The sequence below is a fragment of the Ranitomeya imitator genome, chromosome 2 (assembly GCF_032444005.1).
Source record: "Ranitomeya imitator isolate aRanImi1 chromosome 2, aRanImi1.pri, whole genome shotgun sequence".
Classification (NCBI taxonomy): Eukaryota; Metazoa; Chordata; class Amphibia; order Anura; family Dendrobatidae; genus Ranitomeya; species Ranitomeya imitator.
Window position 1 is genome coordinate 378280344 of NC_091283.1, and position 23596 is coordinate 378303939.

The window sequence follows — 23596 nt, forward strand, 5'->3', positions numbered from 1 at the left end:
AACTGTGACCTGGCAAGCAATAGATGGGTGATGAGGTTTATCCGAGCCTGTAGTAGAGCTGACTCTGTTCCATCCCCTACTCCTCCACCATGGGATCTAAATTTAGTGTTGACAGCTTTGACAGAAAGCCCCTTTGAACCGTTAAATACAACATCAGATAAAGTACTAACATTAAAGACAGCCTTGTTAGTGGTACTTACATCGGCCGGTAAGGTTGGGGATTTACACGTGTGTGTATATGTGTGTATATGTGTGTGTGTGTGTGTGTGTGTGTGTGTGTGTGTGTGTGTGTGTATATATATATATATATATATATATATATATATATATATATATATATATTATACACACACACTGCTGGGCTGTATATATTAGAAGCTGCTGTTGGGCTGTATATATCAGAGGCTGTTGCTGTGCTGGCTGTATACAGAATAGAGGCTGAGGGGCTGTATAAAGTGTATACACAGCACTATAATGTAAACAGGTCCACACTATATACATACAGTATACAGACACACTGTAATGCATGATATAGTGTGGACTTGTATATACAGTATGGTACTGTGTAAGACAGGAGCTGCAAGAAAGATATACAGACAGACACACAGACGGACAGACACAGATCATACTCACCACGACACTGTGAAGACTGACCCACTTCACCTCTGGTTCTTCAGTGACTGAAGATCCAGAGTGAAGTCCTGCTGCTCTCCGCGGTGGAGAATCCTCTTCTCCCGCTGACATAGTGTCTCCACCGCCTTCCTCGAAGGTAGCTGAACAAACTCTCACCTGATCTAATCCGAGAGCGATCATATAGCTGAATAGGTAGCGCCTAGAAGCTTCTGTTGGGATCGGAGAAGGCTGCCGCATGCCATAAGCTAAGCAATAGGTACAGGGAGGGTACTAAGGAAGTCTGGCTAGGCTAGCCAGGTCAGTGGATGCTGACGCAGGTCAGGTGCCATGACTCTGCCGCTCTGTTCCAGCCACTGAGATGTAGGACCGTAGCTAGGTCTCTACACTTTCAATAGTTTCTCTTTTGTTAAATGTCCCTTATCATTAGAAATGGTTCACAGCAAAGAGGCGTGTATTTTACATGTTTTGAGATATTTATCCCTATGTTGTTGGGAGGCCCCTGCTTGGTGGGTGGCCCAGGGCCCGAGCCCCTTGGGCCCACCCCTAAATCCGGGCCTGGGTGTCTTGATGGATAAGTGTAGACTGGCTAACTTTCATCAAGATGAACAAGTCATGGATCTCCAAGGACTTTTGCACCCCAATCACACCAGACCGTACAGACTAAGTGATATTGCATTTTTTAGTGTGATGCATTAATGTCACGTAACTGCACTCTGTGATATCTTTAGTGTGGCTGCTGCTGTTCACACAAACATGTGGAAATGTGAGCAGTAATGGTTGATCTACATCTGCTGGGTTAGCTGTTGTGGAAGACGTGTCAGTCCCAATTATATGGATTGGGTGTAGTGGAAGACCTGTCGGTCCCGATTATACTATTTCTACTGTGGTGAAATTGATGCCACTTTAGTGTTCAAAATTCCAAAAAAATATTGTCAGACACCACTATTGGTTGTGTCCTTCATGCGTGTTGCCTGTAGCAGTAGGCCTCTGAGACCATCAGGCCTCCACTTCCTTGAACTCAACTACCTGTGTTACTATCCCTAAATTTTTCTGACCATGGTAGTCTACAAAATTGATATTTGTGCCACCTGAGTATGGCTCCGCATGATCGCAGGTAGAGGTGTTGCATATGGTATCAGGGCTCCCAGCAAAGGAGGCCTACACTGATCCCTCACTCACCTCATCTTACTGTGACATTCATTTGAAAGCTATAAAAGCTGTCCCAGACCCCGATACCTCATGCCTGGCTGATTGCTGCAGTTCCAAGCTACAATTTTGTACAGTGGGTGAATTGAGGCCACTTTCTTGGTGTCTGTCCCTCATTTTATGTGTTTTGGCAGCATTTGGGGCCGTTATAAAGTGTTGTGCATGCATTTGTTTTTGTATCCCATAGACATAAATGGCGTTTGGTTATGTTCGGTGAATATTCGATTAATTGGTGAATATTGCAAATTCAGTGATTGTAATCCAAATTGAACATTGAAATATTCAATCATCTCTAGATATGGCGTCTGCTATCTATTGCAGCCAATTTTGCATTCCAAAAATCAAATGGTGTATTCTGAGCCCTACCGTGCCCCCAAGGCTGGACTAGCCATCTGGCAATAATGGCAAATGCCAGATGGGCCTGTCTGGTCACGGGATTCCTTGTCTGCTACGTTATTAACAGAATTGGTGTTCTCAAGATACCCATACTGTTAAAGTTGTGATGGAGCACAAAGTTGCTGACTTTGTCACTTACCCCAGCAGGCCATGGGAATTATTAGAAATATCGGCCTTGTAAAAAGTCTTCCTTTCCTCCATCCAGGTTAAAATTAGTAATATAGCCTATCTGGTTCATGGGGATGGGGACAACATGGGCCTGTGTGATTTCAAATGCCAGGGCTGAATTTCAGTCCCAGTCCATACCTGCGTGCCCCCAAACTGTTTTCCACCACCTTTGGGGTATCGTCGTACTCGGGAGAAATTGCACAACAAATTATATGGTCCATTTTCTCCTGTTACCCTTGTGAAAATTTGGGGCAAAATTAAGTTTGTTGGAAAAAGTAAAATTTTAGTTTTTTTCTTTCCACATTGCTTTAATTAATGTGAAGTACCTGAATGGTTAATAAATGTCGTTTTTAGCACTTACAGTATATTGGTGCAATTTTTGAAATGGTGTCATTTTTGGGTACTTTCTGTCATACAGGCCCCTCAAAGTCAGTTCAAATGTGATGTGATGCCTACAAAAATCTGGTTTTGTAAATCTTGTTGGAAAAGTGAGAAATTGCAGATCAATGATTAACCCTTCTAACATCCTAACAGAAGAAATGTTTAAAAAATGATGCTGTAAATGTTGTTTATTAACTATTTTTGACAAATTCTGATGTTTTCATAAATAAATGCAGAAATATCTGCTTAAATTTACAGCTAACATGAAGTATGCTGTGTCATGAAAAAACAATCACAGAATCACAGGGATAAGTTGAAGCGTTCAAGAGTTAATACAAAATAAAGTGACCGTGATCAGAATTGTAAAATTTTACCTAGTCAGGAAGATGAAAACAGGCTCGGGGCAAGGGCTTAAAGAAAGGGAGGGAAAAATTATGGGAAAAGGATAAAGGATTCTTTGAGATGTTTGTTCGCCATTTCATGCTTCACCTGAGAGAATCCATGTTCTTAATCCAGCATTGGTTGTAGATAGTGTTGAGCGATACCGCCCGATACTTGAAAGTATCGGTATCGGATAGTATCTGCCGATACCTGAAAAGTATTGGATATCGCCGATACCGATATCCGATACCAATACAAGTCAATGGGACACCAAGTATCGGAAGGTATCCTGATGGTTCCCAGGGTCTGAAGGAGAGGAAACTCTCCTTCAGGCCCTGGGATCCATATTAATGTGTAAAATAAAGAATTAAAATAAAAAATATTGATATATTCACCTCTCCGGCGGCCCCTGGACATCACCGCGGGTAACCGGCAGGCTTCTTTGTTGAAAATGAGCGCGTTTAGGACCTGAGAATGACGTCGCGGCTTCTGATTGGTCGCGTGCCGCTCATGTGACCGCCACGCGACCAATCAGAAGCCGCAACGTCATTCGCAGGTCCTAAATTCCTAGAATGAGGAGTTTAGTGCCTGAGAATCACGTCGCGGCTTGTGATTGGTCGCGTGGCGGTCACATGAGCGGCACGCGACCAATCAGAAGCCACGATGTCATTCTCAGGTCCTAAACGCGCTCCTTTTAAACAAAGAAGCCTGCCGGTTACCAGCAGGGATGTCCAGGGGCCGCCGGAGAGGTGAATATATCAATATTTTTTATTTTAATTCTTTATTTTACACATCACTATGGATCCGATACCGATTCCCGATACCACAAAAGTATCGGAACTCTGTATCGGAATTCCGATACCGCAAGTATCGGCCGATACCCGATACTTGCGGTATCGGAATGCTCAACACTAGTTGTAGACTATCAATCTTACGCCTCATACAAACATCCAGTGTTCTTTTCATGGACAGAATACATCACAATTAAAGTGATGTTATTCACATGTTCTTGAGTGACAAATCAAAATTGCCTATACATGTCTATGGGTCTGTAAAAATCATGAAATCTTGCACAACACATGGATGGCAGCTGTGTTTAGTTCATGGGATGTCCATGATTTGCAATCAATAGGAGAAGCCTTGCAATTTCTTTTACCATAATTAAAAAATCTCTGATGAAAAGCTCATGGAAAAAAATTAAACTTTGACCAAACACTATGGAAATTTGGATGACAAACCCTGATGACGCCCGGAACAAGTATGCATATGTGAAAAATCACAGATGTCTGTATGAGGCCTTTATGTATAGTGTACATTGTTTCTGCTGTGATTGTACTTACCAGCAAGGTGGAACAAGGTTCCATCAGCTCAGTACTTGACAAAACCAGACAGTGAGTCCAAGGTGTCAGACAACACAAGTTGGGGGTGAAACCATGTGGCAATACTTTATTGAACCACCAACAGACAATAGCATATAGTACAGTCCCAGAAAATACTGAAGATGAGTCAAGTTAGTCTCACCCTTCTGCTAGCTCACTCTGATTAGATCAATTGTGACTTCAGGGCTTCCAGTGCCAACCAACCCAACTACCCCGCTTTTGGCAGGCACCCACAGAGAGAAGGTGACGCTTCCGAATCTGACCATCCATTCAGGTACATGGCCAGGTGACCAGTTGGTCCCAATCTGGCTTCTCTCAATGTCTCCATTGGGCCAGGTGTCAGGAGAAGCCAGGTTTGAACCATCCGAACATCTCCATGGGTTCAGTGATGTTCAATGGAGTAGATCTGTATTCCTCCAGCTGCGGCCGTAGTCCCTTAAACTGGCATCCAGTATAGCCTTAAATTCGTATTCCTCTTGATGAAGCCATGGTGTGCTGGCTGCTGTTCTGTAGCGTCTCTGCAGAAGTGTAGGGGCCCTCCAGGTCATCAACAGGTCAAGGGGAAGGTGGGATGAGGTCAACCTTTCATTGTTCAAGTATTCAAATAATCTGTAAAGTTTGTCCCTCACTGTTTGGAGGTCAACATGCTACATGGACTGTTACAATGGGTAATCGATATATTAGCAAAAATCAATTGTTCAATTACCCTGTGTCGCTGTTATCCAAAGATAGCAACATAATAAGCTATAGGAGCTGATTATAATAGGTAAACAGCCATTCAACAATTCACAAATATCAAACCAATCCACAAAGAGTCAACGTTCAGACTCGTATGAACAATAGCTCATGTCCCTGGGACTACTAAATGTCTGGCATTATTAAATGGCCACTGTCACCCCCTCCAGCCGTTATAAACTAAAAGAGCCACCTTGTGCAGCAGTAATGCTGCATTCTAACAAGGTGGCTCTTTTAGTTTTTGGTGTATTTATTCCCAAAATAAAGCGTTTTATAACTTCTCCAAAATACCTGTCTTTAGCCAGGGAGGCAGGTCCTCACCCCTGTGCTTGAAACGCCACACTGCCGTCACTCAAATCTACAGGGGCGCCTGGCGCCGCCCCTCCATGCTGTTTTTGCATGAAATCCGGCTCGTGCGCTGTGTAGTACTGTCTGGTGCAGGCGCAGTGAGCTCTGGCCCTCTGACGTCACAGCCAGGCTTGCAGACTGTGCCTGTGCGGCCAGTGCGGCCACCCACCTTGGGAATCCCAGCCCCGCAGTGTGTTATGCATTATGCACAGTGCGGGGCTGGGATTCCTGGGCAAGCTCACTGCGCCTGCACCAGACAGTACTACACAGAAAGGCACAAAGAAACCTGAACCTATGATAAAGCTTCAGAGAAGTGAACTATTGAAAGTGCACAACTTGGTGACTAAACATAATCATAAAATAGTCCTTGCTTTGCCATCTACTAATGTCAACTTTCTCCTACTCAATTGAATTTTACCAAAATATTTATAGAAATGCTTCAATAGAATTGATTTAAAATATCTAATATTGTAAAAAATGTGGTATTGAATTAAAATTAAAATCCATGCTATTCTTGGCAGATGGCTGTAGCCGACGCTCAGAGGAAAATCTGTTATCTTCACATTTTAAAGCAGATGATCGTGGCGTCACACATGATTCATGTGAAGAGCAGATCATTATCCCTGATCCAGATCCAAGTCCTCACATCAAAAAGCTTTCAACTGATTCTTTTCAACAAGTCCTGTTTTCTGATTCATCACAGACTGTTGAGCATAGTAAAAATACCAGAACAGATATGCAACATGAAAGGACTTACAAAAGAGAGAAACCATTTTCGTGTTCAGAATGTCGGAAATGTTTTACTAAGAAACACGATCTTGTTATACACAAGAGAATTCACACTGGGGAGAAACCATTTTCATGTTCTGATTGTGGGAAACGTTTTACACAGAAACAAACTCTTACCCGTCATCAGAGATTTCACACTGGGGAGCATCCATTTCCATGTTCAGAATGTGGAAAATGTTTTGCTCAGAAAGGAGATCTTGTTACACACATGAGAATTCACACTGGGGAGAAACCATTTTCATGCTCAGAATGTGGGAAATGTTTTACTCAGAAAGGAGATCTTGTTACACACAAGAGAATTCACACAGGGGAGAAACCATTTTCATGTTCAGAATGTGGGAAATGTTTTATATGCAAATCTAACCTGGTTAGACATCAGAGTATTCACACAAAGGAGAAACCATTTTCATGTTCTGATTGTGGGAAACATTTTGCACTTAAAGGAACTCTTGTTTGTCATCAGAGATTTCATGCTGGGGAGAAACCATTTTCATGCTCGGAATGTGGGAAATGTTTTACTCAGAAAGGAGATCTTGCTATTCACAAGAGAATTCACACAAAGGAAAAACCATTTTCATGCCCAGAGTGTGGGAAATGTTTTAGAAGCAAATCACACCTGGTTGTACATCTGAGAATTCACAGAAAAGAGTAGCCATTTTCATGTAAAAATGTGGGAAACATTATAATGATGGCTTCACTCTTAGCTCACATATGAAAACCCATACAGAGTAAAAAAACAAACATATTTCAAGTTTAGAATGTAGTAAATATTTTACAATAAAGCAAGCCTTGTACCACATCAGAAAACTCCTATAGGGAGGAAGCTATTTTGATGTCCAGAAAGTTTTACTCACAAATCAAATTTTCATTACCATCAGAGAAATCACACAAGGAAGCAGTGATTTTTCTTTTTAAATGGATCAGAATCTGTTAAAGTCAAAGTAAATACATTACATATGAAAGGGCAAGTCATTTACAACACCAGGAACGATCAGGAGATGCATGCAATTACCAATTAACGCCTATTATCCAAAAAGGGATGAAATGCAATTTACAAACCTTGATATTCTCCTGTTTTCAACAATTACATCTCTACATTTGGGCCTCCTTTGATGTAGGTAGATTTTTGCATCTATAATATTTCTTATATTTATATGCCATTATAATGTCCCTTACATATATTTTTTTTTAACTAAATTGGTTTATTTAGAGACGTCCTAATCCCTTCACATCATCTTTGTCATTAACAAATTTATATATATATATATATATATATATATATATATATATATATATATATATATATATATATACAGTGGGGCAAAAAAGTATTTAGTCAGTCAGCAATAGTGCAAATTCCACCACTTAAAAAGATGAGAGATGTCTATAATTTACATCATAGGTAGACCTCAACTATGGGAGACAAACTGAGAAAAAAAAATCCAGAAAATCACATTGTCTGTTTTTTTAACAATTTATTTGCATATTATGGTGGAAAATAAGTATTTGGTCAGAAACAAACAATCAAGATTTCTGGCTCTCACAGACCTGTAACTTCTTCTTTAAGAGTCTCCTCTTTCCTCCACTCATTACTTGTAGTAATGGCACCTGTTTAAACTTGTTATCAGTATAAAAAGACACCTGTGCACACCCTCAAACAGTCTGACTCCAAACTCCACTATGGTGAAGACCAAAGAGCTGTCAAAGGACACCAGAAACAAGATTGTAGCCCTGCACCAGGCTGGGAAGACTGAATCTGCAATAGCCAACCAGCTTGGAGTGAAGAAATCAACAGTGGGAGCAATAATTAGAAAATGGAAGACATACAAGACCACTGATAATCTCCCTCGATCTGGGGCTCCACGCAAAATCCCACCCCGTTGGGTCAGAATGATCACAAGAACGGTGAGCAAAAATCCCAGAACCACGCGGGGGGACCTAGTGAATGAACTGCAGAGAGCTGGGACCAATGTAACAAGGCCTACCATAAGTAACACACTACGCCACCATGGACTCAGATCCTGCAGTGCCAGACGTGTCCCACTGCTTAAGCCAGTACATGTCCGGGCCTGTCTGAAGTTTGCTAGAGAGCATTTGGATGATCCAGAGGAGTTTTGGGAGAATGTCCTATGGTCTGATGAAACCAAACTGGAACTGTTTGGTAGAAACACAACTTGTCGTGTTTGGAGGAAAAAGAATACTGAATTGTATCCATCAAACACCATACCTACTGTAAAGCATGGTGGTGGAAACATCATGCTTTGGGGCTGTTTCTCTGCAAAGGGGCCAGGACGACTGATCCGGGTACATGAAAAAATGAATGGGGCCATGTATCGTGAGATTTTGAGTGCAAACCTCCTAACATCAGCAAGGGCATTGAAGATGAAACGTGGCTGGGTCTTTCAACATGACAATGATCCAAAGCACACCGCCAGGGCAACGAAGGAGTGGCTTCGTAAGAAGCATTTCAAGGTCCTGGAGTGGCCTAGCCAGTCTCCAGATCTCAACCCTATAGAAAACCTTTGAAGGGAGTTGAAAGTCCGTGTTGCCAAGCGAAAAGCCAAAAACATCACTGCTCTAGAGGAGATCTGCATGGAGGAATGGGCCAACATACCAACAACAGTGTGTGGCAACCTTGTGAAGACTTACAGAAAACGTTTGACCTCTGTCATTGCCAACAAAGGATATATTACAAAGTATTGAGATGAAATTTTGTTTCTGACCAAATACTTATTTTCCACCATAATATGCAAATAAATTGTTAAAAAAACAGACAATGTGATTTTCTGGATTTTTTTTTCTCAGTTTGTCTCCCTTAGTTGAGGTCTACCTATGATGTAAATTACAGACGCCTCTCATCTTTTTAAGTGGTGGAACTTGCACTATTGCTGACTGACTAAATACTTTTTTGCCCCACTGTATATTTGATCTCCCCTGCTTTATATCTCTCACTTATCTACTACGGCACCAATGTTGTATCATATGCGCTATAGATCTACTGAATGTTCCATATATACTTTGTATGGACATATTCCCTTACAGTATAAATTTCTCATTTTTCATTGTTGTCTGATGTGTTCCTCTTTAAGCATATCTTACTTCACGTCAATGTTCACAATTTGTGCTACGCAGTCGCGCACGATGGATTAATTGAACATTCTATGTATTATGTAAGGATTTCTCTTTTTACACATGCGCAGTCTATGTACAGATCATTAGTGGTGCAGAGCTCTTCTGTGCATGCCCCACCTTTGCTTTTCAATAACTTTGTAAATCTCACATTGTACTTTGTGCTCTTGCCCTATAGATCAACTGAACTTTCTTATATTGTGTATAATTACTCTTCTAAACATGCGCCGATTCTCAACAAATTATGACTATTATGGTTACTTCACATGCCCCTCTTTTTTGGATAATTCGTTCACGCATGCGAATTTAGAACTCTAGAAACTTTGACACTTCTTGTTCGGGCATGCGAAATGAGTGTTGCAAGCAAACAATCAATATAGCATATTCGAACCTACTCATTAAATCAACTTTTATTTATATTTTGTGTTCACGCATGCGCATTTCACATTTTCGAAGTCTGATATAACCCATTGATTTACTCCATTTGTCTCCCACACCTGGTAATTACATGATTTACCTCATTATTCGATTTTTTAAGTGTATATAAGGGACATTATCCGACACCATTACTCATTCTTATCCCTGAAGAAGTCACAGCTTGAGTGGCGAAACCTGTGGGATTTTCTCTCCTCCATTCTATTTTTGCTTCATTCACAAGTTCCTGGTTATACTTATTTTGCCCTATTTGGTTTATTATTTTCATGATTATCTGTGCTCAATATAAGTCCTTGTGCGCTGACATGCATATCACTTCAAGGTTTATGAATTTTAATTGAAATTGAGGAATATGTTAATTATTGTTTTTGGTATCTTGGCATTATAAATTGTTCATACTCCTTTGCTCGTCATTCTATGTCAGTATAAACTAATCTATTTTGTATATAAGATTTTGTTTAGAAATCCTGTGAACTGTAGTATATCAGGCATCTGAGGAGAGGTGGTAATATATAACTATAGACACCTCTAATCTGCATATAAATGGCCTATTGGCTTTTTAAATATTTTAAATTTTTTTGTCTTTTTTTGTCTTCTAATGCCATTCATAATAAAGGCTTTTATGTGGTGATCCCTATGCACGTCCATACTTCTTTTACTATGTTGCTGTAAATGTTTTAATGACGACACAACTCTTCGCTCATATCAGAGAACTCACGCAGGGAAAACCTTTTCATGTACAGAATGAAGTTAATGTTTGGCAAATAAAGCGAGTCTTGTTACACATCAGAGAACTCGTATAGGGAGGAAGCCATATTCATGTCCAGATAGTCTTACTTACAAATCACATTTTAATTAACATCAGAGAAGTCACACATACAAGCAGTGATTTTCTTTATTGACAAATTTATCAAGAAACTTCTGAAGTCAAAGTAAAGTCACACATTACATAAAAAAGGAAAGGAATTTAGAGTACCGAGCAATGATTGGGAAATGTATTTACGAAATAAAGGCCTTTTTTTGTTTTATTGAAAAGTGAATAAAATCCAGTTTAGGTGAAAAAGGGTGTATGTGTCCAAATCTGCGCTGCTGATGAAGATGAATGACGGATGGTATTCAAAGCTTTGTAAGGTTTTATCCTGATGGAGAGGTCCTGCATGACCTCGAAACCCGTTGACTATTAACCTGTTTGAAATAAAGCTTTGAAGAATATTGTCTGCCATTCATCTTTATCAGCAGAGCAGATTTGGACACATACACCGTTTCACCATTATCCTTGGTCTCTGGACCCGTGTCCTGAAGCAGCTGATCCATACTATTTACATGTTGCTTAGTTCCAACAAAACAAGGTGAGCGTACCTCTTTCCAGCATACCCCATGTTTTTAACCTGTTAATACCCTATTTGCGCTATATTTGCTCTCCAGATTTTCTACTTCTAAAATCCAATTTACACACCTTTTTATATCCTTCATGTATGTAAAATATTTTGTTTACAAGCAGCAATCTGCCGTATATACTCGAGTATAAGACGAAAATTTCAGTCCATTTTTTTTTTAGGCTGAAATTGCCCCTCTCGGCTTAGACTCGAGTCATTCCCAGGGGTCGGCAGGGGAGGGGGAGCGGCAGTTGTCTAATAATACTCACCTGCTCCTGGCATGGTCCCTGCAGGTGCCTGGTTCTCTGGGTGTTGACAGCTTCTTCCTGTATTGAGCGGTCACATGGTACCGCTCATTACAGTAATGAATATGGACCTGACTCCACTCCCATAGGGGTGGAGCCGCATGTTCATTACTGTAATGAGCGGTTCCATGTGACTGCTCAATACGGGAAGAAGCTGCCGGCGCCCGGAGAACCAGGGACATGCAGGGACCGCGCCAGGAACAGGTGAGTATAACGGGGGCATATTCACCTGTCCCACATTCCACCGTCCGCGCCGCTCCATCTTCCGCATCCTCTGCAGTGACGCTCAGGTCAGAGGGTGCGATGATGCGATTAGTATGTGTGTGCCGCCCTCTGCCTGAACTTCAGTGCAGAGGATGCGGAAAACACAGCGGCGCCGATGGTGGAATGGGGAAATGTGACAATAGCAAATGCTGGGGGCCTGAGTGATGAGAGGTGAGTATGTGATTTTTTTTTTTTTCAACAGCATATGGGGTATAATAGTCTATGGAGCATCTTATGGGGCCATGTGCAGCGTTATATGGGGCAAATATTTCTATGGAGAATTTATGGGGCAATGTTTAGCATTATATGGGGGCAAATGTTGTGAATTCTGTGGCTGAATTCACTTCTGTGGTCACAAGTGGTATTGCAGTCTCTGGGCTTCCTCCCTCAGGTGTTTTGGTGAGCTCGTTGGCTGCCTTGCTATTTAGCTCCACCTGAGTCTGTCTTCCTTGCTCCTTGTCAATGTTCCAGTGTTGGATCTGAGCTACTGCATCTTTCCTTGGGCCTGCTGCTCTGCTAGATAAGTGCTTCTAGTTTGTTTTCTGTTTTTTCTGTCCAGCTTGCTATTAACTTTTGTTGGAAGCTCTGAGAAGCAAAGGGGTGCACCGCCGTGCTGTTAGTTCGGCACGGTGGGTCTTTTTGCCCCTTTGCGTGGTTTTCGTTTTAGGGTTTTTTGTAGACTGCATAGTTCTCTTTGCTATCCTCGCTCTGTCTAGAATATCGGGCCTCACTTTGCTGAATCTATTTCATTCCTACGTTTGTCTTTTCATCTTGCTAACAGTCATTATATGTGGGGGGCTGCCTATTCCTTTGGGGTATTTCTCTGAGGTAAGTCAGGCTTGTATTTCTATCTTCAGGCTAGTCAGCTCCTCAGGCAGTGCCGAGTTGCATAGGTAGTGATAGGCGCAATCCACTGCTGCTTATAGTTGTGTGAGGATAGATCAGGTACTGCAGTCTACAGAGATTCCACATCTCAGAGCTCGTCCTATTGTTTTTGGTTATTGCCAGATCTCTGTATGTGCGCTGATTACTGCACGCTGTGTTGCCTGATTGCCAGCCAGAACAGTACAAGGAGCCAAACCAATGATTCCCAATAGAGGGAAAAAAGAAATCCTGACAGCATTTTTTTTTCTTAGCTCTGTCTTCAGTCTTTTTTTTCCCCTAGACATTAGAGTGCTTCAGGACACAGCTGTGGACATGGATATTCAGGCTCTGTGCTCCTCAATGGATAATCTCGTTGTAAATGTACAAAAGATTCAAGATACTATTGATCAGAAATCGATGCTAGAACCAAGAATTCCGATTCCTGATTTGTTTTTTGGTGACAGAACTAAGTTCCTGAGCTTCAGAAATAATTGTAAGCTATTTTTGGCCTTGAAACCTCATTCTTCTGGTAATCCTATTCAACAGGTTTTGATTATTATTTCTTTTTTGCGCGGCGACCCACAGGACTGGGCGTTTTCTCTTGCACCAGGAGATTCTGCATTGAGTAATGTTGATGCATTTTTCCAGGCGCTGGGATTGCTTTACGATGAGCCTAATTCAGTGGATCAGGCTGAGAAAAATCTGCTGGCTTTATGCCAGGGTCAGGATGATGTAGAAGTATATTGTCAGAAATTTAGGAAGTGGTCAGTACTCACTCTGTGGAATGAATCTGCACTAGCGGCTTTGTTCAGAAAGGGTCTCTCTGAAGCTCTTAAGGATGTAATGGTGGGATTTCCTATGCCTGCTGGTTTGAATGAGTCTATGTCCTTGGCCATTCAGATCGGTCGTCGCTTGCGCGAGCGTAAATCTGTGCACCATCTGGCGGTATTGTCTGAGAGTAAACCTGAGCCTATGCAGTGCGACAGGACTATGACTAAAGTAGAACGGCAAGAACACAGACGTCTGAACAGACTGTGTTTCTATTGTGGTGATTCTACTCATGCTATTTCTAATTGTCCTAAATGCACTAGGCGGTTCGATAGCTCTGCCGTTATTGGTACTGTACAGTCCAAATTCCTTTTGTCCATTACCTTAATGTGCTCTTTGTCATCGTATTCTGTCATGGCGTTTGTGGATTCAGGCGCTGCCCTGAATCTGATGGATTTGGATTATGCTAAACGTTGTGGATTTTTCTTGGAGCCTTTGCGGTGTCCTATTCCGTTGAGAGGAATTGATGCTACACCTTTGGCCAAGAATAAGCCTCAGTACTGGGCCCAGCTGACCATGTGCATTGCTCCTGCACATCAGGAAGTTATTCGCTTTCTGGTACTGCATAATTTGCATGATGTGGTCGTGTTGGGGTTGCCATGGCTACAAACCCATAATCCAGTATTGGATTGGAACTCTATGTCGGTAACCAGCTGGGGTTGTCAGGGAGTACATGGTGATGTTCCATTTTTGTCTATTTCGTCATCCATTCCTTCTGACATCCCAGAGTTCTTGTCGGACTTTCAGGATGTATTTGAAGAGTCCAAGTCTGATGCCCTACCTCCGCATAGGAATTGTGATTGTGCTATCGATTTGATTCCTGGTAGTAAATTCCCTAAGGGTCGTTTATTTAATTTGTCCGTACCTGAACACACCGCTATGCGCAGTTATGTGAAGGAGTCCCTGGAGAAGGGACATATTCGCCCATCGTCGTCACCATTGGGAGCAGGGTTCTTTTTTGTAGCCAAGAAGGATGGTTCGCTGAGACCGTGTATTGATTACCGCCTTCTTAATAAGATCACTGTTAAGTTTCAGTATCCCTTGCCATTGATTTCTGACTTGTTTGCTCGGATTAAGGGGGCTAGTTGGTTTACTAAGATTGATCTTCGTGGTGCGTATAATCTGGTGAGAATCAGGCAGGGAGATGAATGGAAAACGGCATTTAATACGCCCGAGGGTCATTTTGAGTATCTGGTGATGCCGTTCGGACTTGCCAATGCTCCATCTGTTTTTCAGTCTTTTATGCATGATATTTTCCGTGAGTATCTGGATAAATTCTTGATTGTTTACTTGGATGACATTTTGATCTTCTCAGATGATTGGGAGTCTCATGTGAAGCAAGTCAGAATGGTTTTCCAGGTACTGCGTGCTAATTCCTTGTTCGTGAAGGGATCAAAGTGTCTCTTCGGTGTGCAGAAAGTTTCATTTTTGGGGTTCATCTTTTCCCCTTCTACTATCGAGATGGATCCGGTTAAGGTTCAGGCCATCCAGGATTGGACTCAGCCGACATCTCTAAAAAGTCTGCAGAAATTCCTGGGCTTTGCTAATTTTTATCGTCGCTTCATCTGTAATTTTTCTAGCATTGCCAGACCATTGACCGATTTGACCAAGAAGGGTGCTGATTTGGTTAATTGGTCTTCTGCTGCCGTGGAAGCTTTTCAGGAGTTGAAGCGTCGTTTTTGCTGTGCCCCTGTGTTGTGTCAACCTGATGTTTCTCTTCCGTTCCAGGTCGAGGTTGATGCTTCTGAGATTGGTGCAGGGGCGGTTTTGTCACAGAGAGGTTCTGGTTGCTCAGTGTTCAAACCATGTGCTTTCTTTTCCAGGAAATTTTCTGCTGCTGAGCGTAATTATGATGTGGGCAACCGAGAGTTGCTGGCCATGAAGTGGGCATTCGAGGAGTGGCGTCATTGGCTTGAGGGTGCTAAGCATCGCGTGGTGGTTTTGACTGATCATAAGAACCTTACTTATCTTGAGTCTGCCAAGCGCTTGAATCCTAGACAGGCCCGTTGGTCGTTATTTTTTGCTCGTTTTGATTTTGTGATTTCATACCTTCCGGGCTCTAAAAATGTGAAGGCGGATGCTCTGTCTAGGAGTTTTGTGCCCGACTCTCCGGGGTTATCTGAGCCGGCGAGTATCCTCAAGGAAGGAGTCATTGTGTCTGCCATCTCCCCTGATTTGCGGAGAGTGTTGCAGAAATTTCAGGCTAATAAACCTGATCGTTGTCCGGCCGAGAAACTGTTCGTCCCTGATAGGTGGACTAGTAAAGTTATCTCTGAACTTCATTGTTCGGTGCTGGCCGGTCATCCAGGAATCTTTGGTACCAGGGAGTTGGTTGCTAGATCCTTCTGGTGGCCATCTCTGTCGCGGGATGTGCGTGCTTTTGTGCAGTCCTGTGGAATTTGTGCTAGGGCTAAGCCCTGCTGTTCACGTGCCAGTGGGTTGCTTTTGCCCTTGCTGGTTCCGAAGAGGCCTTGGACACATATTTCGATGGATTTCATTTCTGACCTTCCCGTTTCTCAAAAAATGTCGGTCATTTGGGTGGTCTGTGATCGCTTTTCTAAAATGGTCCATCTGGTGCCCTTGGTTAAATTGCCTTCCTCCTCTGATTTGGTGCCTTTGTTCTTCCAGCATGTGGTTCGTTTACATGGCATTCCTGAGAATATTGTTTCTGACAGAGGTTCCCAGTTTGTCTCGAGGTTCTGGCGAGCCTTTTGTGGTAGGATGGGCATTGACCTATCTTTCTCCTCGGCCTTCCATCCTCAGACTAATGGCCAGACCGAACGAACCAATCAGACCTTGGAAACATATCTGAGATGTTTTGTTTCCGCTGACCAGGATGATTGGGTGTCATTTTTGCCGTTGGCTGAGTTCGCCCTTAATAATCGGGCCAGCTCGGCTACCTTGGTCTCTCCATTTTTCTGCAATTCTGGGTTCCATCCTCGTTTCTCTTCAGGACAGGTTGAGTCTTCGGATTGTCCTGGTGTGGATTCTGTGGTGGACAGGTTGCAGCAGATCTGGACTCAGGTAGTGGACAATTTGACCTTGTCCCAGGAGAAGGCTCAGCTTTTCGCTAATCGCAGACGCCGTGTGGGACCCCGACTTCGTGTTGGGGATCTGGTTTGGTTATCTTCTCGTCATATTCCTATGAAGGTTTCCTCTCCTAAATTTAAACCTCGTTTTATTGGTCCGTATAGGATTTCTGAGATTCTCAATCCGGTGTCTTTTCGTCTGATCCTCCCAGACTCCTTTTCCATACATAATGTATTCCATAGGTCGTTGTTGAGGAGATACGTGGCACCTATGGTTCCATCTGTGGAGCCTCCTGCCCCTGTTTTGGTGGAGGGGGAATTGGAGTATATTGTGGAGAAGATTTTGGATTCTCGTGTCTCTAGACGGAAACTCCAGTATCTGGTCAAATGGAAGGGTTATGCTCAGGAAGATAATTCCTGGGTTTTTGCCTCTGATGTCCATGCCCCAGATCTTGTTCGTGCCTTTCATGTGGCTCATCCTGGTCGGCCTGGGGGTTCTGGTGAGGGTTCGGTGACCCCTCCTCAAGGGGGGGGTACTGTTGTGAATTCTGTGGCTGAATTCACTTCTGTGGTCACAAGTGGTATTGCAGTCTCTGGGCTTCCTCCCTCAGGTGTTTTGGTGAGCTCGTTGGCTGCCTTGCTATTTAGCTCCACCTGAGTCTGTCTTCCTTGCTCCTTGTCAATGTTCCAGTGTTGGATCTGAGCTACTGCATCTTTCCTTGGGCCTGCTGCTCTGCTAGATAAGTGCTTCTAGTTTGTTTTCTGTTTTTTCTGTCCAGCTTGCTATTAACTTTTGTTGGAAGCTCTGAGAAGCAAAGGGGTGCACCGCCGTGCTGTTAGTTCGGCACGGTGGGTCTTTTTGCCCCTTTGCGTGGTTTTCGTTTTAGGGTTTTTTGTAGACTGCATAGTTCTCTTTGCTATCCTCGCTCTGTCTAGAATATCGGGCCTCACTTTGCTGAATCTATTTCATTCCTACGTTTGTCTTTTCATCTTGCTAACAGTCATTATATGTGGGGGGCTGCCTATTCCTTTGGGGTATTTCTCTGAGGTAAGTCAGGCTTGTATTTCTATCTTCAGGCTAGTCAGCTCCTCAGGCAGTGCCGAGTTGCATAGGTAGTGATAGGCGCAATCCACTGCTGCTTATAGTTGTGTGAGGATAGATCAGGTACTGCAGTCTACAGAGATTCCACGTCTCAGAGCTCGTCCTATTGTTTTTGGTTATTGCCAGATCTCTGTATGTGCGCTGATTACTGCACGCTGTGTTGCCTGATTGCCAGCCATAACAGGCAAATGTGTCTATGAAGCATCTTATGTGGCCATAATCAGCATTTGTGCAGCACTGTGTGGTGCAAATGTCTGTATGGAGCATCTTATGGGGCCATAATCACCATTTGTTCAGCATTATATGGGGCATATTTTAATATGGAGCATCTTATGGGGCCCATCATAAACTGTGTGGAGCATTATATAAGACCCATTATGAACTGTATGGAGCATTATATGGGGCTCCTGATTCAATATGGATATTCAAAAACACTTAACCTACTGATGTCTCAATTAATTTTACTTTTATTTGTATCTATTTTTATTTTTGACATTTACCGGTAGCTGCTGCATTTTCCACCCTAGGCTTATACTCGAGTCATTAAGTTTCCCCAGTTTTTTGTGGCAAAATTAGGGGGTCTCTGCTTATACGCAGGTCGGCTTATACTCGAGTATATACGGTACAAAAGTTTTAGGCAGGGGTAGAAAAATGCTACAAACTAAGAAGCTTCCAAAAATAGAAGAGTTAATAGTTTTGTTTTATCAATTAATGAAATGTAAAGTGGGTGAATAAAAGAGAAATCTAAATCACATCAATATTTGGTGACCGCCTTTTGTCTTCAAATCGACATAAATTCTTCTAGTTACTTGCATACAATTTTTGAAGGAATTCAGTAAGGAAGTTTTAACAAACATCTTGGAGAACTAACCACACGTCTTCTGCTTCATGTTATCCCAGACAGACTAGATGATGTTGAGATCAGGGCTCTGTATCATCACTGCTAGGACTCCTTGTTCTTTATGCTGAAGATCGTTCCTAATGACATTGGCTGTATGTTTGTAGTCAATGCCCTACTACAGAATAGGTTTGACCTCCGTGTTGGTGTTGCACGAAAGATAAATATCTGCCTGTATTTCTCAGCAGTGGTGAATTATGGTAGGCACCCAACAGCTAAAATAAGTTGGGTGCTCAGTAGTGTTGAGCATTCCGATACCGCAAGTATCGGGTATCGGCCGATACTTGCGGTATCGGAATTCCGATACCGAATTCCGATACTTCCCGCGTATCGGATACCGGAATCGGAAGTTCCCATAATTCAAACTGAACGCAGCAGCCAATGAGGAATGAATGGAAGTGTGGGCACATCCTGTTTAGCATGGTGGGCATGTAAGTACTGGCAAGGCTGTGATTGGCTGCTGAAATGATGTCACTCTGCACTATAAAAAACGCTGCCGCCATTTTGCGCTCACTCTGCTGTGATTTCAGTTAGGGACAGGACGCTGTGTTCTAACTGAGGGCCAGTTGAGATAGCTAATTGCTTTATTTTGCTTTTCCAAGGCTAATTTAGCAAACGCTGTGTTCACTGTTCAGTTCACCTTGCTCTTGCCTTGCAGCGCTGTTTTAACAGCGTTCTGCAAGGTCTCAGTGTGTGTGTGTGTGCAGCTCACTCTGTAGTCTGTGTGCAGCCATATACCCGGTTGTATTCAGCTCAGGGGGGGTTCACACTGCCTCACACAGTTCTATCCATTGTCCTTTTTTGCTCATAGTGCAGCCTGCTGCACATTTTTTCTAAAATTTCCTATTAGTGTCTTTCCACCCGTCTCCAGCCAAATAGTGGAAAAACACTAGATAGGATAACCTAGAGGGGGGTTTTTGGGCCTTGCAGCGCCGTTTACGGCTGTCTGCACGGTCTCCGTGTGAGCGCAGCTTGCCCTGTAGTCTGTGTGCAGCGACAGCCCGTTGTATTCAGCTCAGGGTTTGTCACTGCCTCATACCGTTCAATAACTTTTCATTTTTTTCAACTAGTGCAGCCTGTTTAAAAATTATTTAAAAAATTCCTATTAGTGTCTTTCCACCCATCTCCAGCTAAATAGTGGAAAAACACTAGATAGGATAACCTAGAGGAGGGTTTTTGGGCCTTGCAGCGCCGTTTACGGCTGTCTGCACGGTCTCCGTGTGAGTTAAACTCGCTCTGTAGCCCGATCTGCACAAAAAAAAAAAAAGTAAAGTTCACCAAACACCACTTAACACTTGTGTAGGCCACATTTTATCAATAATAAAGTCTAGTCCACACTTTACAACATTAGTGTTTCTTACACCTGTTAGGAGGAGCATTTCAGGAATAAGCACACTAAGGCCTTAGTACTTTTCTGCTTATCTTTATCTGTCAACCAAGATGAAGAGGGCAGGGAGTAAGGGTCGTGGGCGTGGGCGTGGAGCAGGGAGAGGACGTGGTGATTCTGTGCCTGCTGCGGGCACCGGTGACTCACCATCACCCAGTTTCAGCAGGGAACAGTCCTTCATGCGCAGCTTTGTCGGAGAGCGCCGTGCACCGCTGCTGCGTGAAGATCAAATTGAAGCCGTTGTCGGATGGATGGCAGCTAACGCATCGACTTCAATTAGTGCCACATCCTCTTAGGCACAGACCACTGGAGAGCAGCCATCTGTCTCTTCACCACCTGCCAAATTGGCCAGGCAGTCAGAGAGCCCAGGACAGGAGCAGTCTCTTCTTCTGTTCTCTGAATCTCTTGGCTTGGAAACAGGGGGCCAGCCAAGCAGTATTGGAGAAATGGAAGAAGAGGCAGTGTGCAGTGATGCACAACAGCTTTGTCTCTCTGACTCTGAAGAGGCGGGTGGGTCAGTGCCTGCGGTGACCACAGCGCAGTACGCATCTGATGATGAAACTCAGGTGCCGCTTTCTGGTGCGTACTGTGCTGCCGAGACTACCCAGGAGGAGCAGTTGGTGGCAGAGGGTAGTGGAGATGATGAGGTCCTTGACCCATCGTGGCGTGAGGAACAGGAAGGTGGTGGGAGCAGCTCAGAGGAAGAGATTCCCCTAAAAGGGGCCAAAGAGGGAGAGGGAGGGGGAAGACTGCGGAGCCTGTAGCCTCCACTTTGGCCTGTCTCTTTCAAAAGCCAAAAAGGGCGCTCCCAAGACTTGCAGTGCCTGGTCCTTTTTTGACACAGTTGCAGATGACATTTGTTTTGTCAAATGCAAGCTGTGTCATCAGAAAGTAAAAAGAGGTAAAAGTGTCAGCAACCTCAATACCACAAATATGTGGAAACATGTGCGGACCAGGCACGCAGTGGAGTTCCAAAAACACACTGAAGACCTAGGTCAACCAACAGCGGCAGCTACCACCTCTTCAGCTCGTGTTGCTTCTTCCTCCAGCTCACGCACAGCTGGTTCGGCTTCCTCCTTGGATCGCCATGGAAGAACCTCTGGCACTGTTGTCCAGAGACCTAGTGTAATTCCACCCACAGCACCACGTTCCCAGTCATCCTCACACTCCCAGCCTAGTCTACAGCCATCGGTAGTACAGGCATGGGAGAAAAAGCGGCATTCTCGGCAAACCACCCCCGAGCACAGGCTCTGAATGCAGGCATTGCCAAACTTCTGTCCCTGGAAATGCTCTCATTCAGGCTGGTGGAGACTGACAGCTTCCGTGACTTGATGGCATTGGCAGTCCCACAGTACCAGGTGCCCAGCCGCTTTTACTTCAGCAGGCAAGCTGTCCCTGCCCTGCACAAGCATGTGGAGGGACAAATAAAACATGCGCTACTGAACGCCGTCAGTAGCAAGGTCCACCTCACCACCGATGCGTGGACCAGTCAACATGGACAGGGGCGATACCTTTCCGTCACTGCCCATTGGGTTAATGTTGTTGAGCCAGGTACAGACCGTGCGAGTGGCGCAGGACGTGTCCTGCCCACTCCAAGGATTGCAGGAATCCAGTCTGTACGTATTGACTCCTCCTCTTACACCAGTTCCTCAGATTCCTCACTGCAGGATCCGTCACAGTCCACCTCCACATGGACCCGTGAACGTTTACCTGTTATGACTGACATGAGCACAGCCGTGGCCAAACGTCAGCAGGCCGTCTTGAAATTAGTTTCGTTGGGGAATCGAAGCCACACAGTGCAGGAGCTCTGGAATGCCCTAAAGCAGGAGAGCGATGTGTGGTTTGTGCCAGTGAATCTCCAGCCAGGCATGGTAGTGTGTGACAATGGCCGAAATCTGGTGGCAGCTTTAGGCCTTGGCAACGTCACTCACATCCCATGTCTGGCACATGTGCTCAATTTGGTTGTGCAGAGTTTTCTGAGGGACTATCCAGATCTTGATGCACTTCTGCACAAGGCCCGCCTAGAGTGTGCTCACTTGCGGCATTCCAGCTTGGCAAGATCCCGCATTGCTGCTCTGCAGCGTCGGTTTCACCTTCCTGAACATCGCATCATATGTGACCTACCTACCAGGTGGAATTCCACGTTACATATGTTGGAGCGGTTGTGTGAGCAGCAGCAAGCAGTAATGGAGTACCAGCTGCATCAGGCGCAAAAAAGTCGCAGTCAGCGCCGCTCAGACTTCACAACCACAGAGTGGGCCACTATGAAGGACGTCTGCCAGGTTTTGCGTCCTTTTGATTATTCCACGCGGATGGCAAATGCAGATGATGCACTAGTCAGCATGACTGTCCCCCTTATCTGCTTGCTTCAAGAAACCCTGCAAGGGATAAGGGATGATGTGGAAGAGGTGGAGGATGAGGAGTCACCTTTTCCATCAGGTTCTGGACAGTCAGCGCCACGTGGTTCCTCACAAAGGGGTCGGCAGGGGACCCTTTGTGAGGAGGATGAGGAGGAGTCAATGGACGAGGAAGAGCTACGTCCAGAGGAGGGCGTTCCACCATTGTCCAGTGGTCAGTGTGTACAGCGAGGGTGGGGTGATGAAGAGCGGGCAGAGATCATGTCTCAAGCAGGGGACAGCGTTTCTGGGCCAGTTGGCAGTCTGCAGCACATGGTTGAGTTCATGTTGCAGTGCCTGAGAGACGACCGCCGCATCGACCACATTCTCAACGTGCCTGATTATTGGCTGTACGCCCTCCTCGATCCTCGCTACCATGACAATGTCCAAAACCTCATCCCGGCGTTGACACGGGAGCGTAAAATGCGGGAGTACCACGACACACTGGTGAATTCCATCATCTTCTCCAGTCCAACTGAGAGGAGTGCTGCTAGTGCTTTACAAAGCAGCTCAGTGCGTCGAGGCAGTGGAGGAGGAGGCTCTGCACAAAGAGGGAGCAGAAGCAGTGCCTCTGCCCAAGGCAAGCCAAGTATGGCACAACTGTGGCAAACTTTTGTGTGCCCGCCCCAAATGTCTACACCATCACCGGCGGCTCCAGTCAGCAGGAGGCAACGGTTCCGTCAGATGGTGACAGACTACATGGCTTGCCCTCTTAGTGTACTCCCAGACGGCTCTTCCCCGTTCAAGTTTTGGGTCTCTAAGCTGGATACATGGCCAGAGCTAAGCCAGTATGCATTGGAGGTGCTGGCTTGCCCTGTGGCTAGTGTCTTATCGGAACGTGTCTTTAGTGCCGCAGGTGGTGTACTAACAGACCGTCGCATGCGACTATCCTCCGATAACATTGACCGGCTTACTTTCCTGAAAATGAACCAGGCCTGGATCTCGCAGGAATTTGCCACTCCTCTGCCTGATTAAGTAATTGGGTGTCATCCAGGTCTCCTGATGTGTTCATCTTTCTACCACCTGAACTGCTATTCCTGGGCTCCAACACCGCCAGTTGCGGCTCAGAAGTGCAGGCTGCACAGTCTAAACATACGACCCAGTGTTATTGGGTTTCAGTAACGTCAGCTGATCCCCAGCTGTGTAGCCGGCAATGTGTCCTGCGAC

The 23596-nt window shown here is 44.4% G+C and overlaps 1 protein-coding gene across 1 annotated transcript in view; it reads left to right on the forward strand.

Annotated features, from left to right (window-relative positions):
• LOC138667873 (oocyte zinc finger protein XlCOF7.1-like) overlaps positions 1-7068 on the forward strand; it is a 105964-nt gene extending 98896 nt beyond the window's left edge. Inside the window, exon 4 of the mRNA XM_069755955.1 lies at positions 6455-7068. Within this exon, the coding sequence (XP_069612056.1) occupies positions 6455-7068 (614 nt within the window). The remainder of the gene's footprint in view (positions 1-6454) is intronic.
• Positions 7069-23596: the final 16528 nt, after the last annotated feature.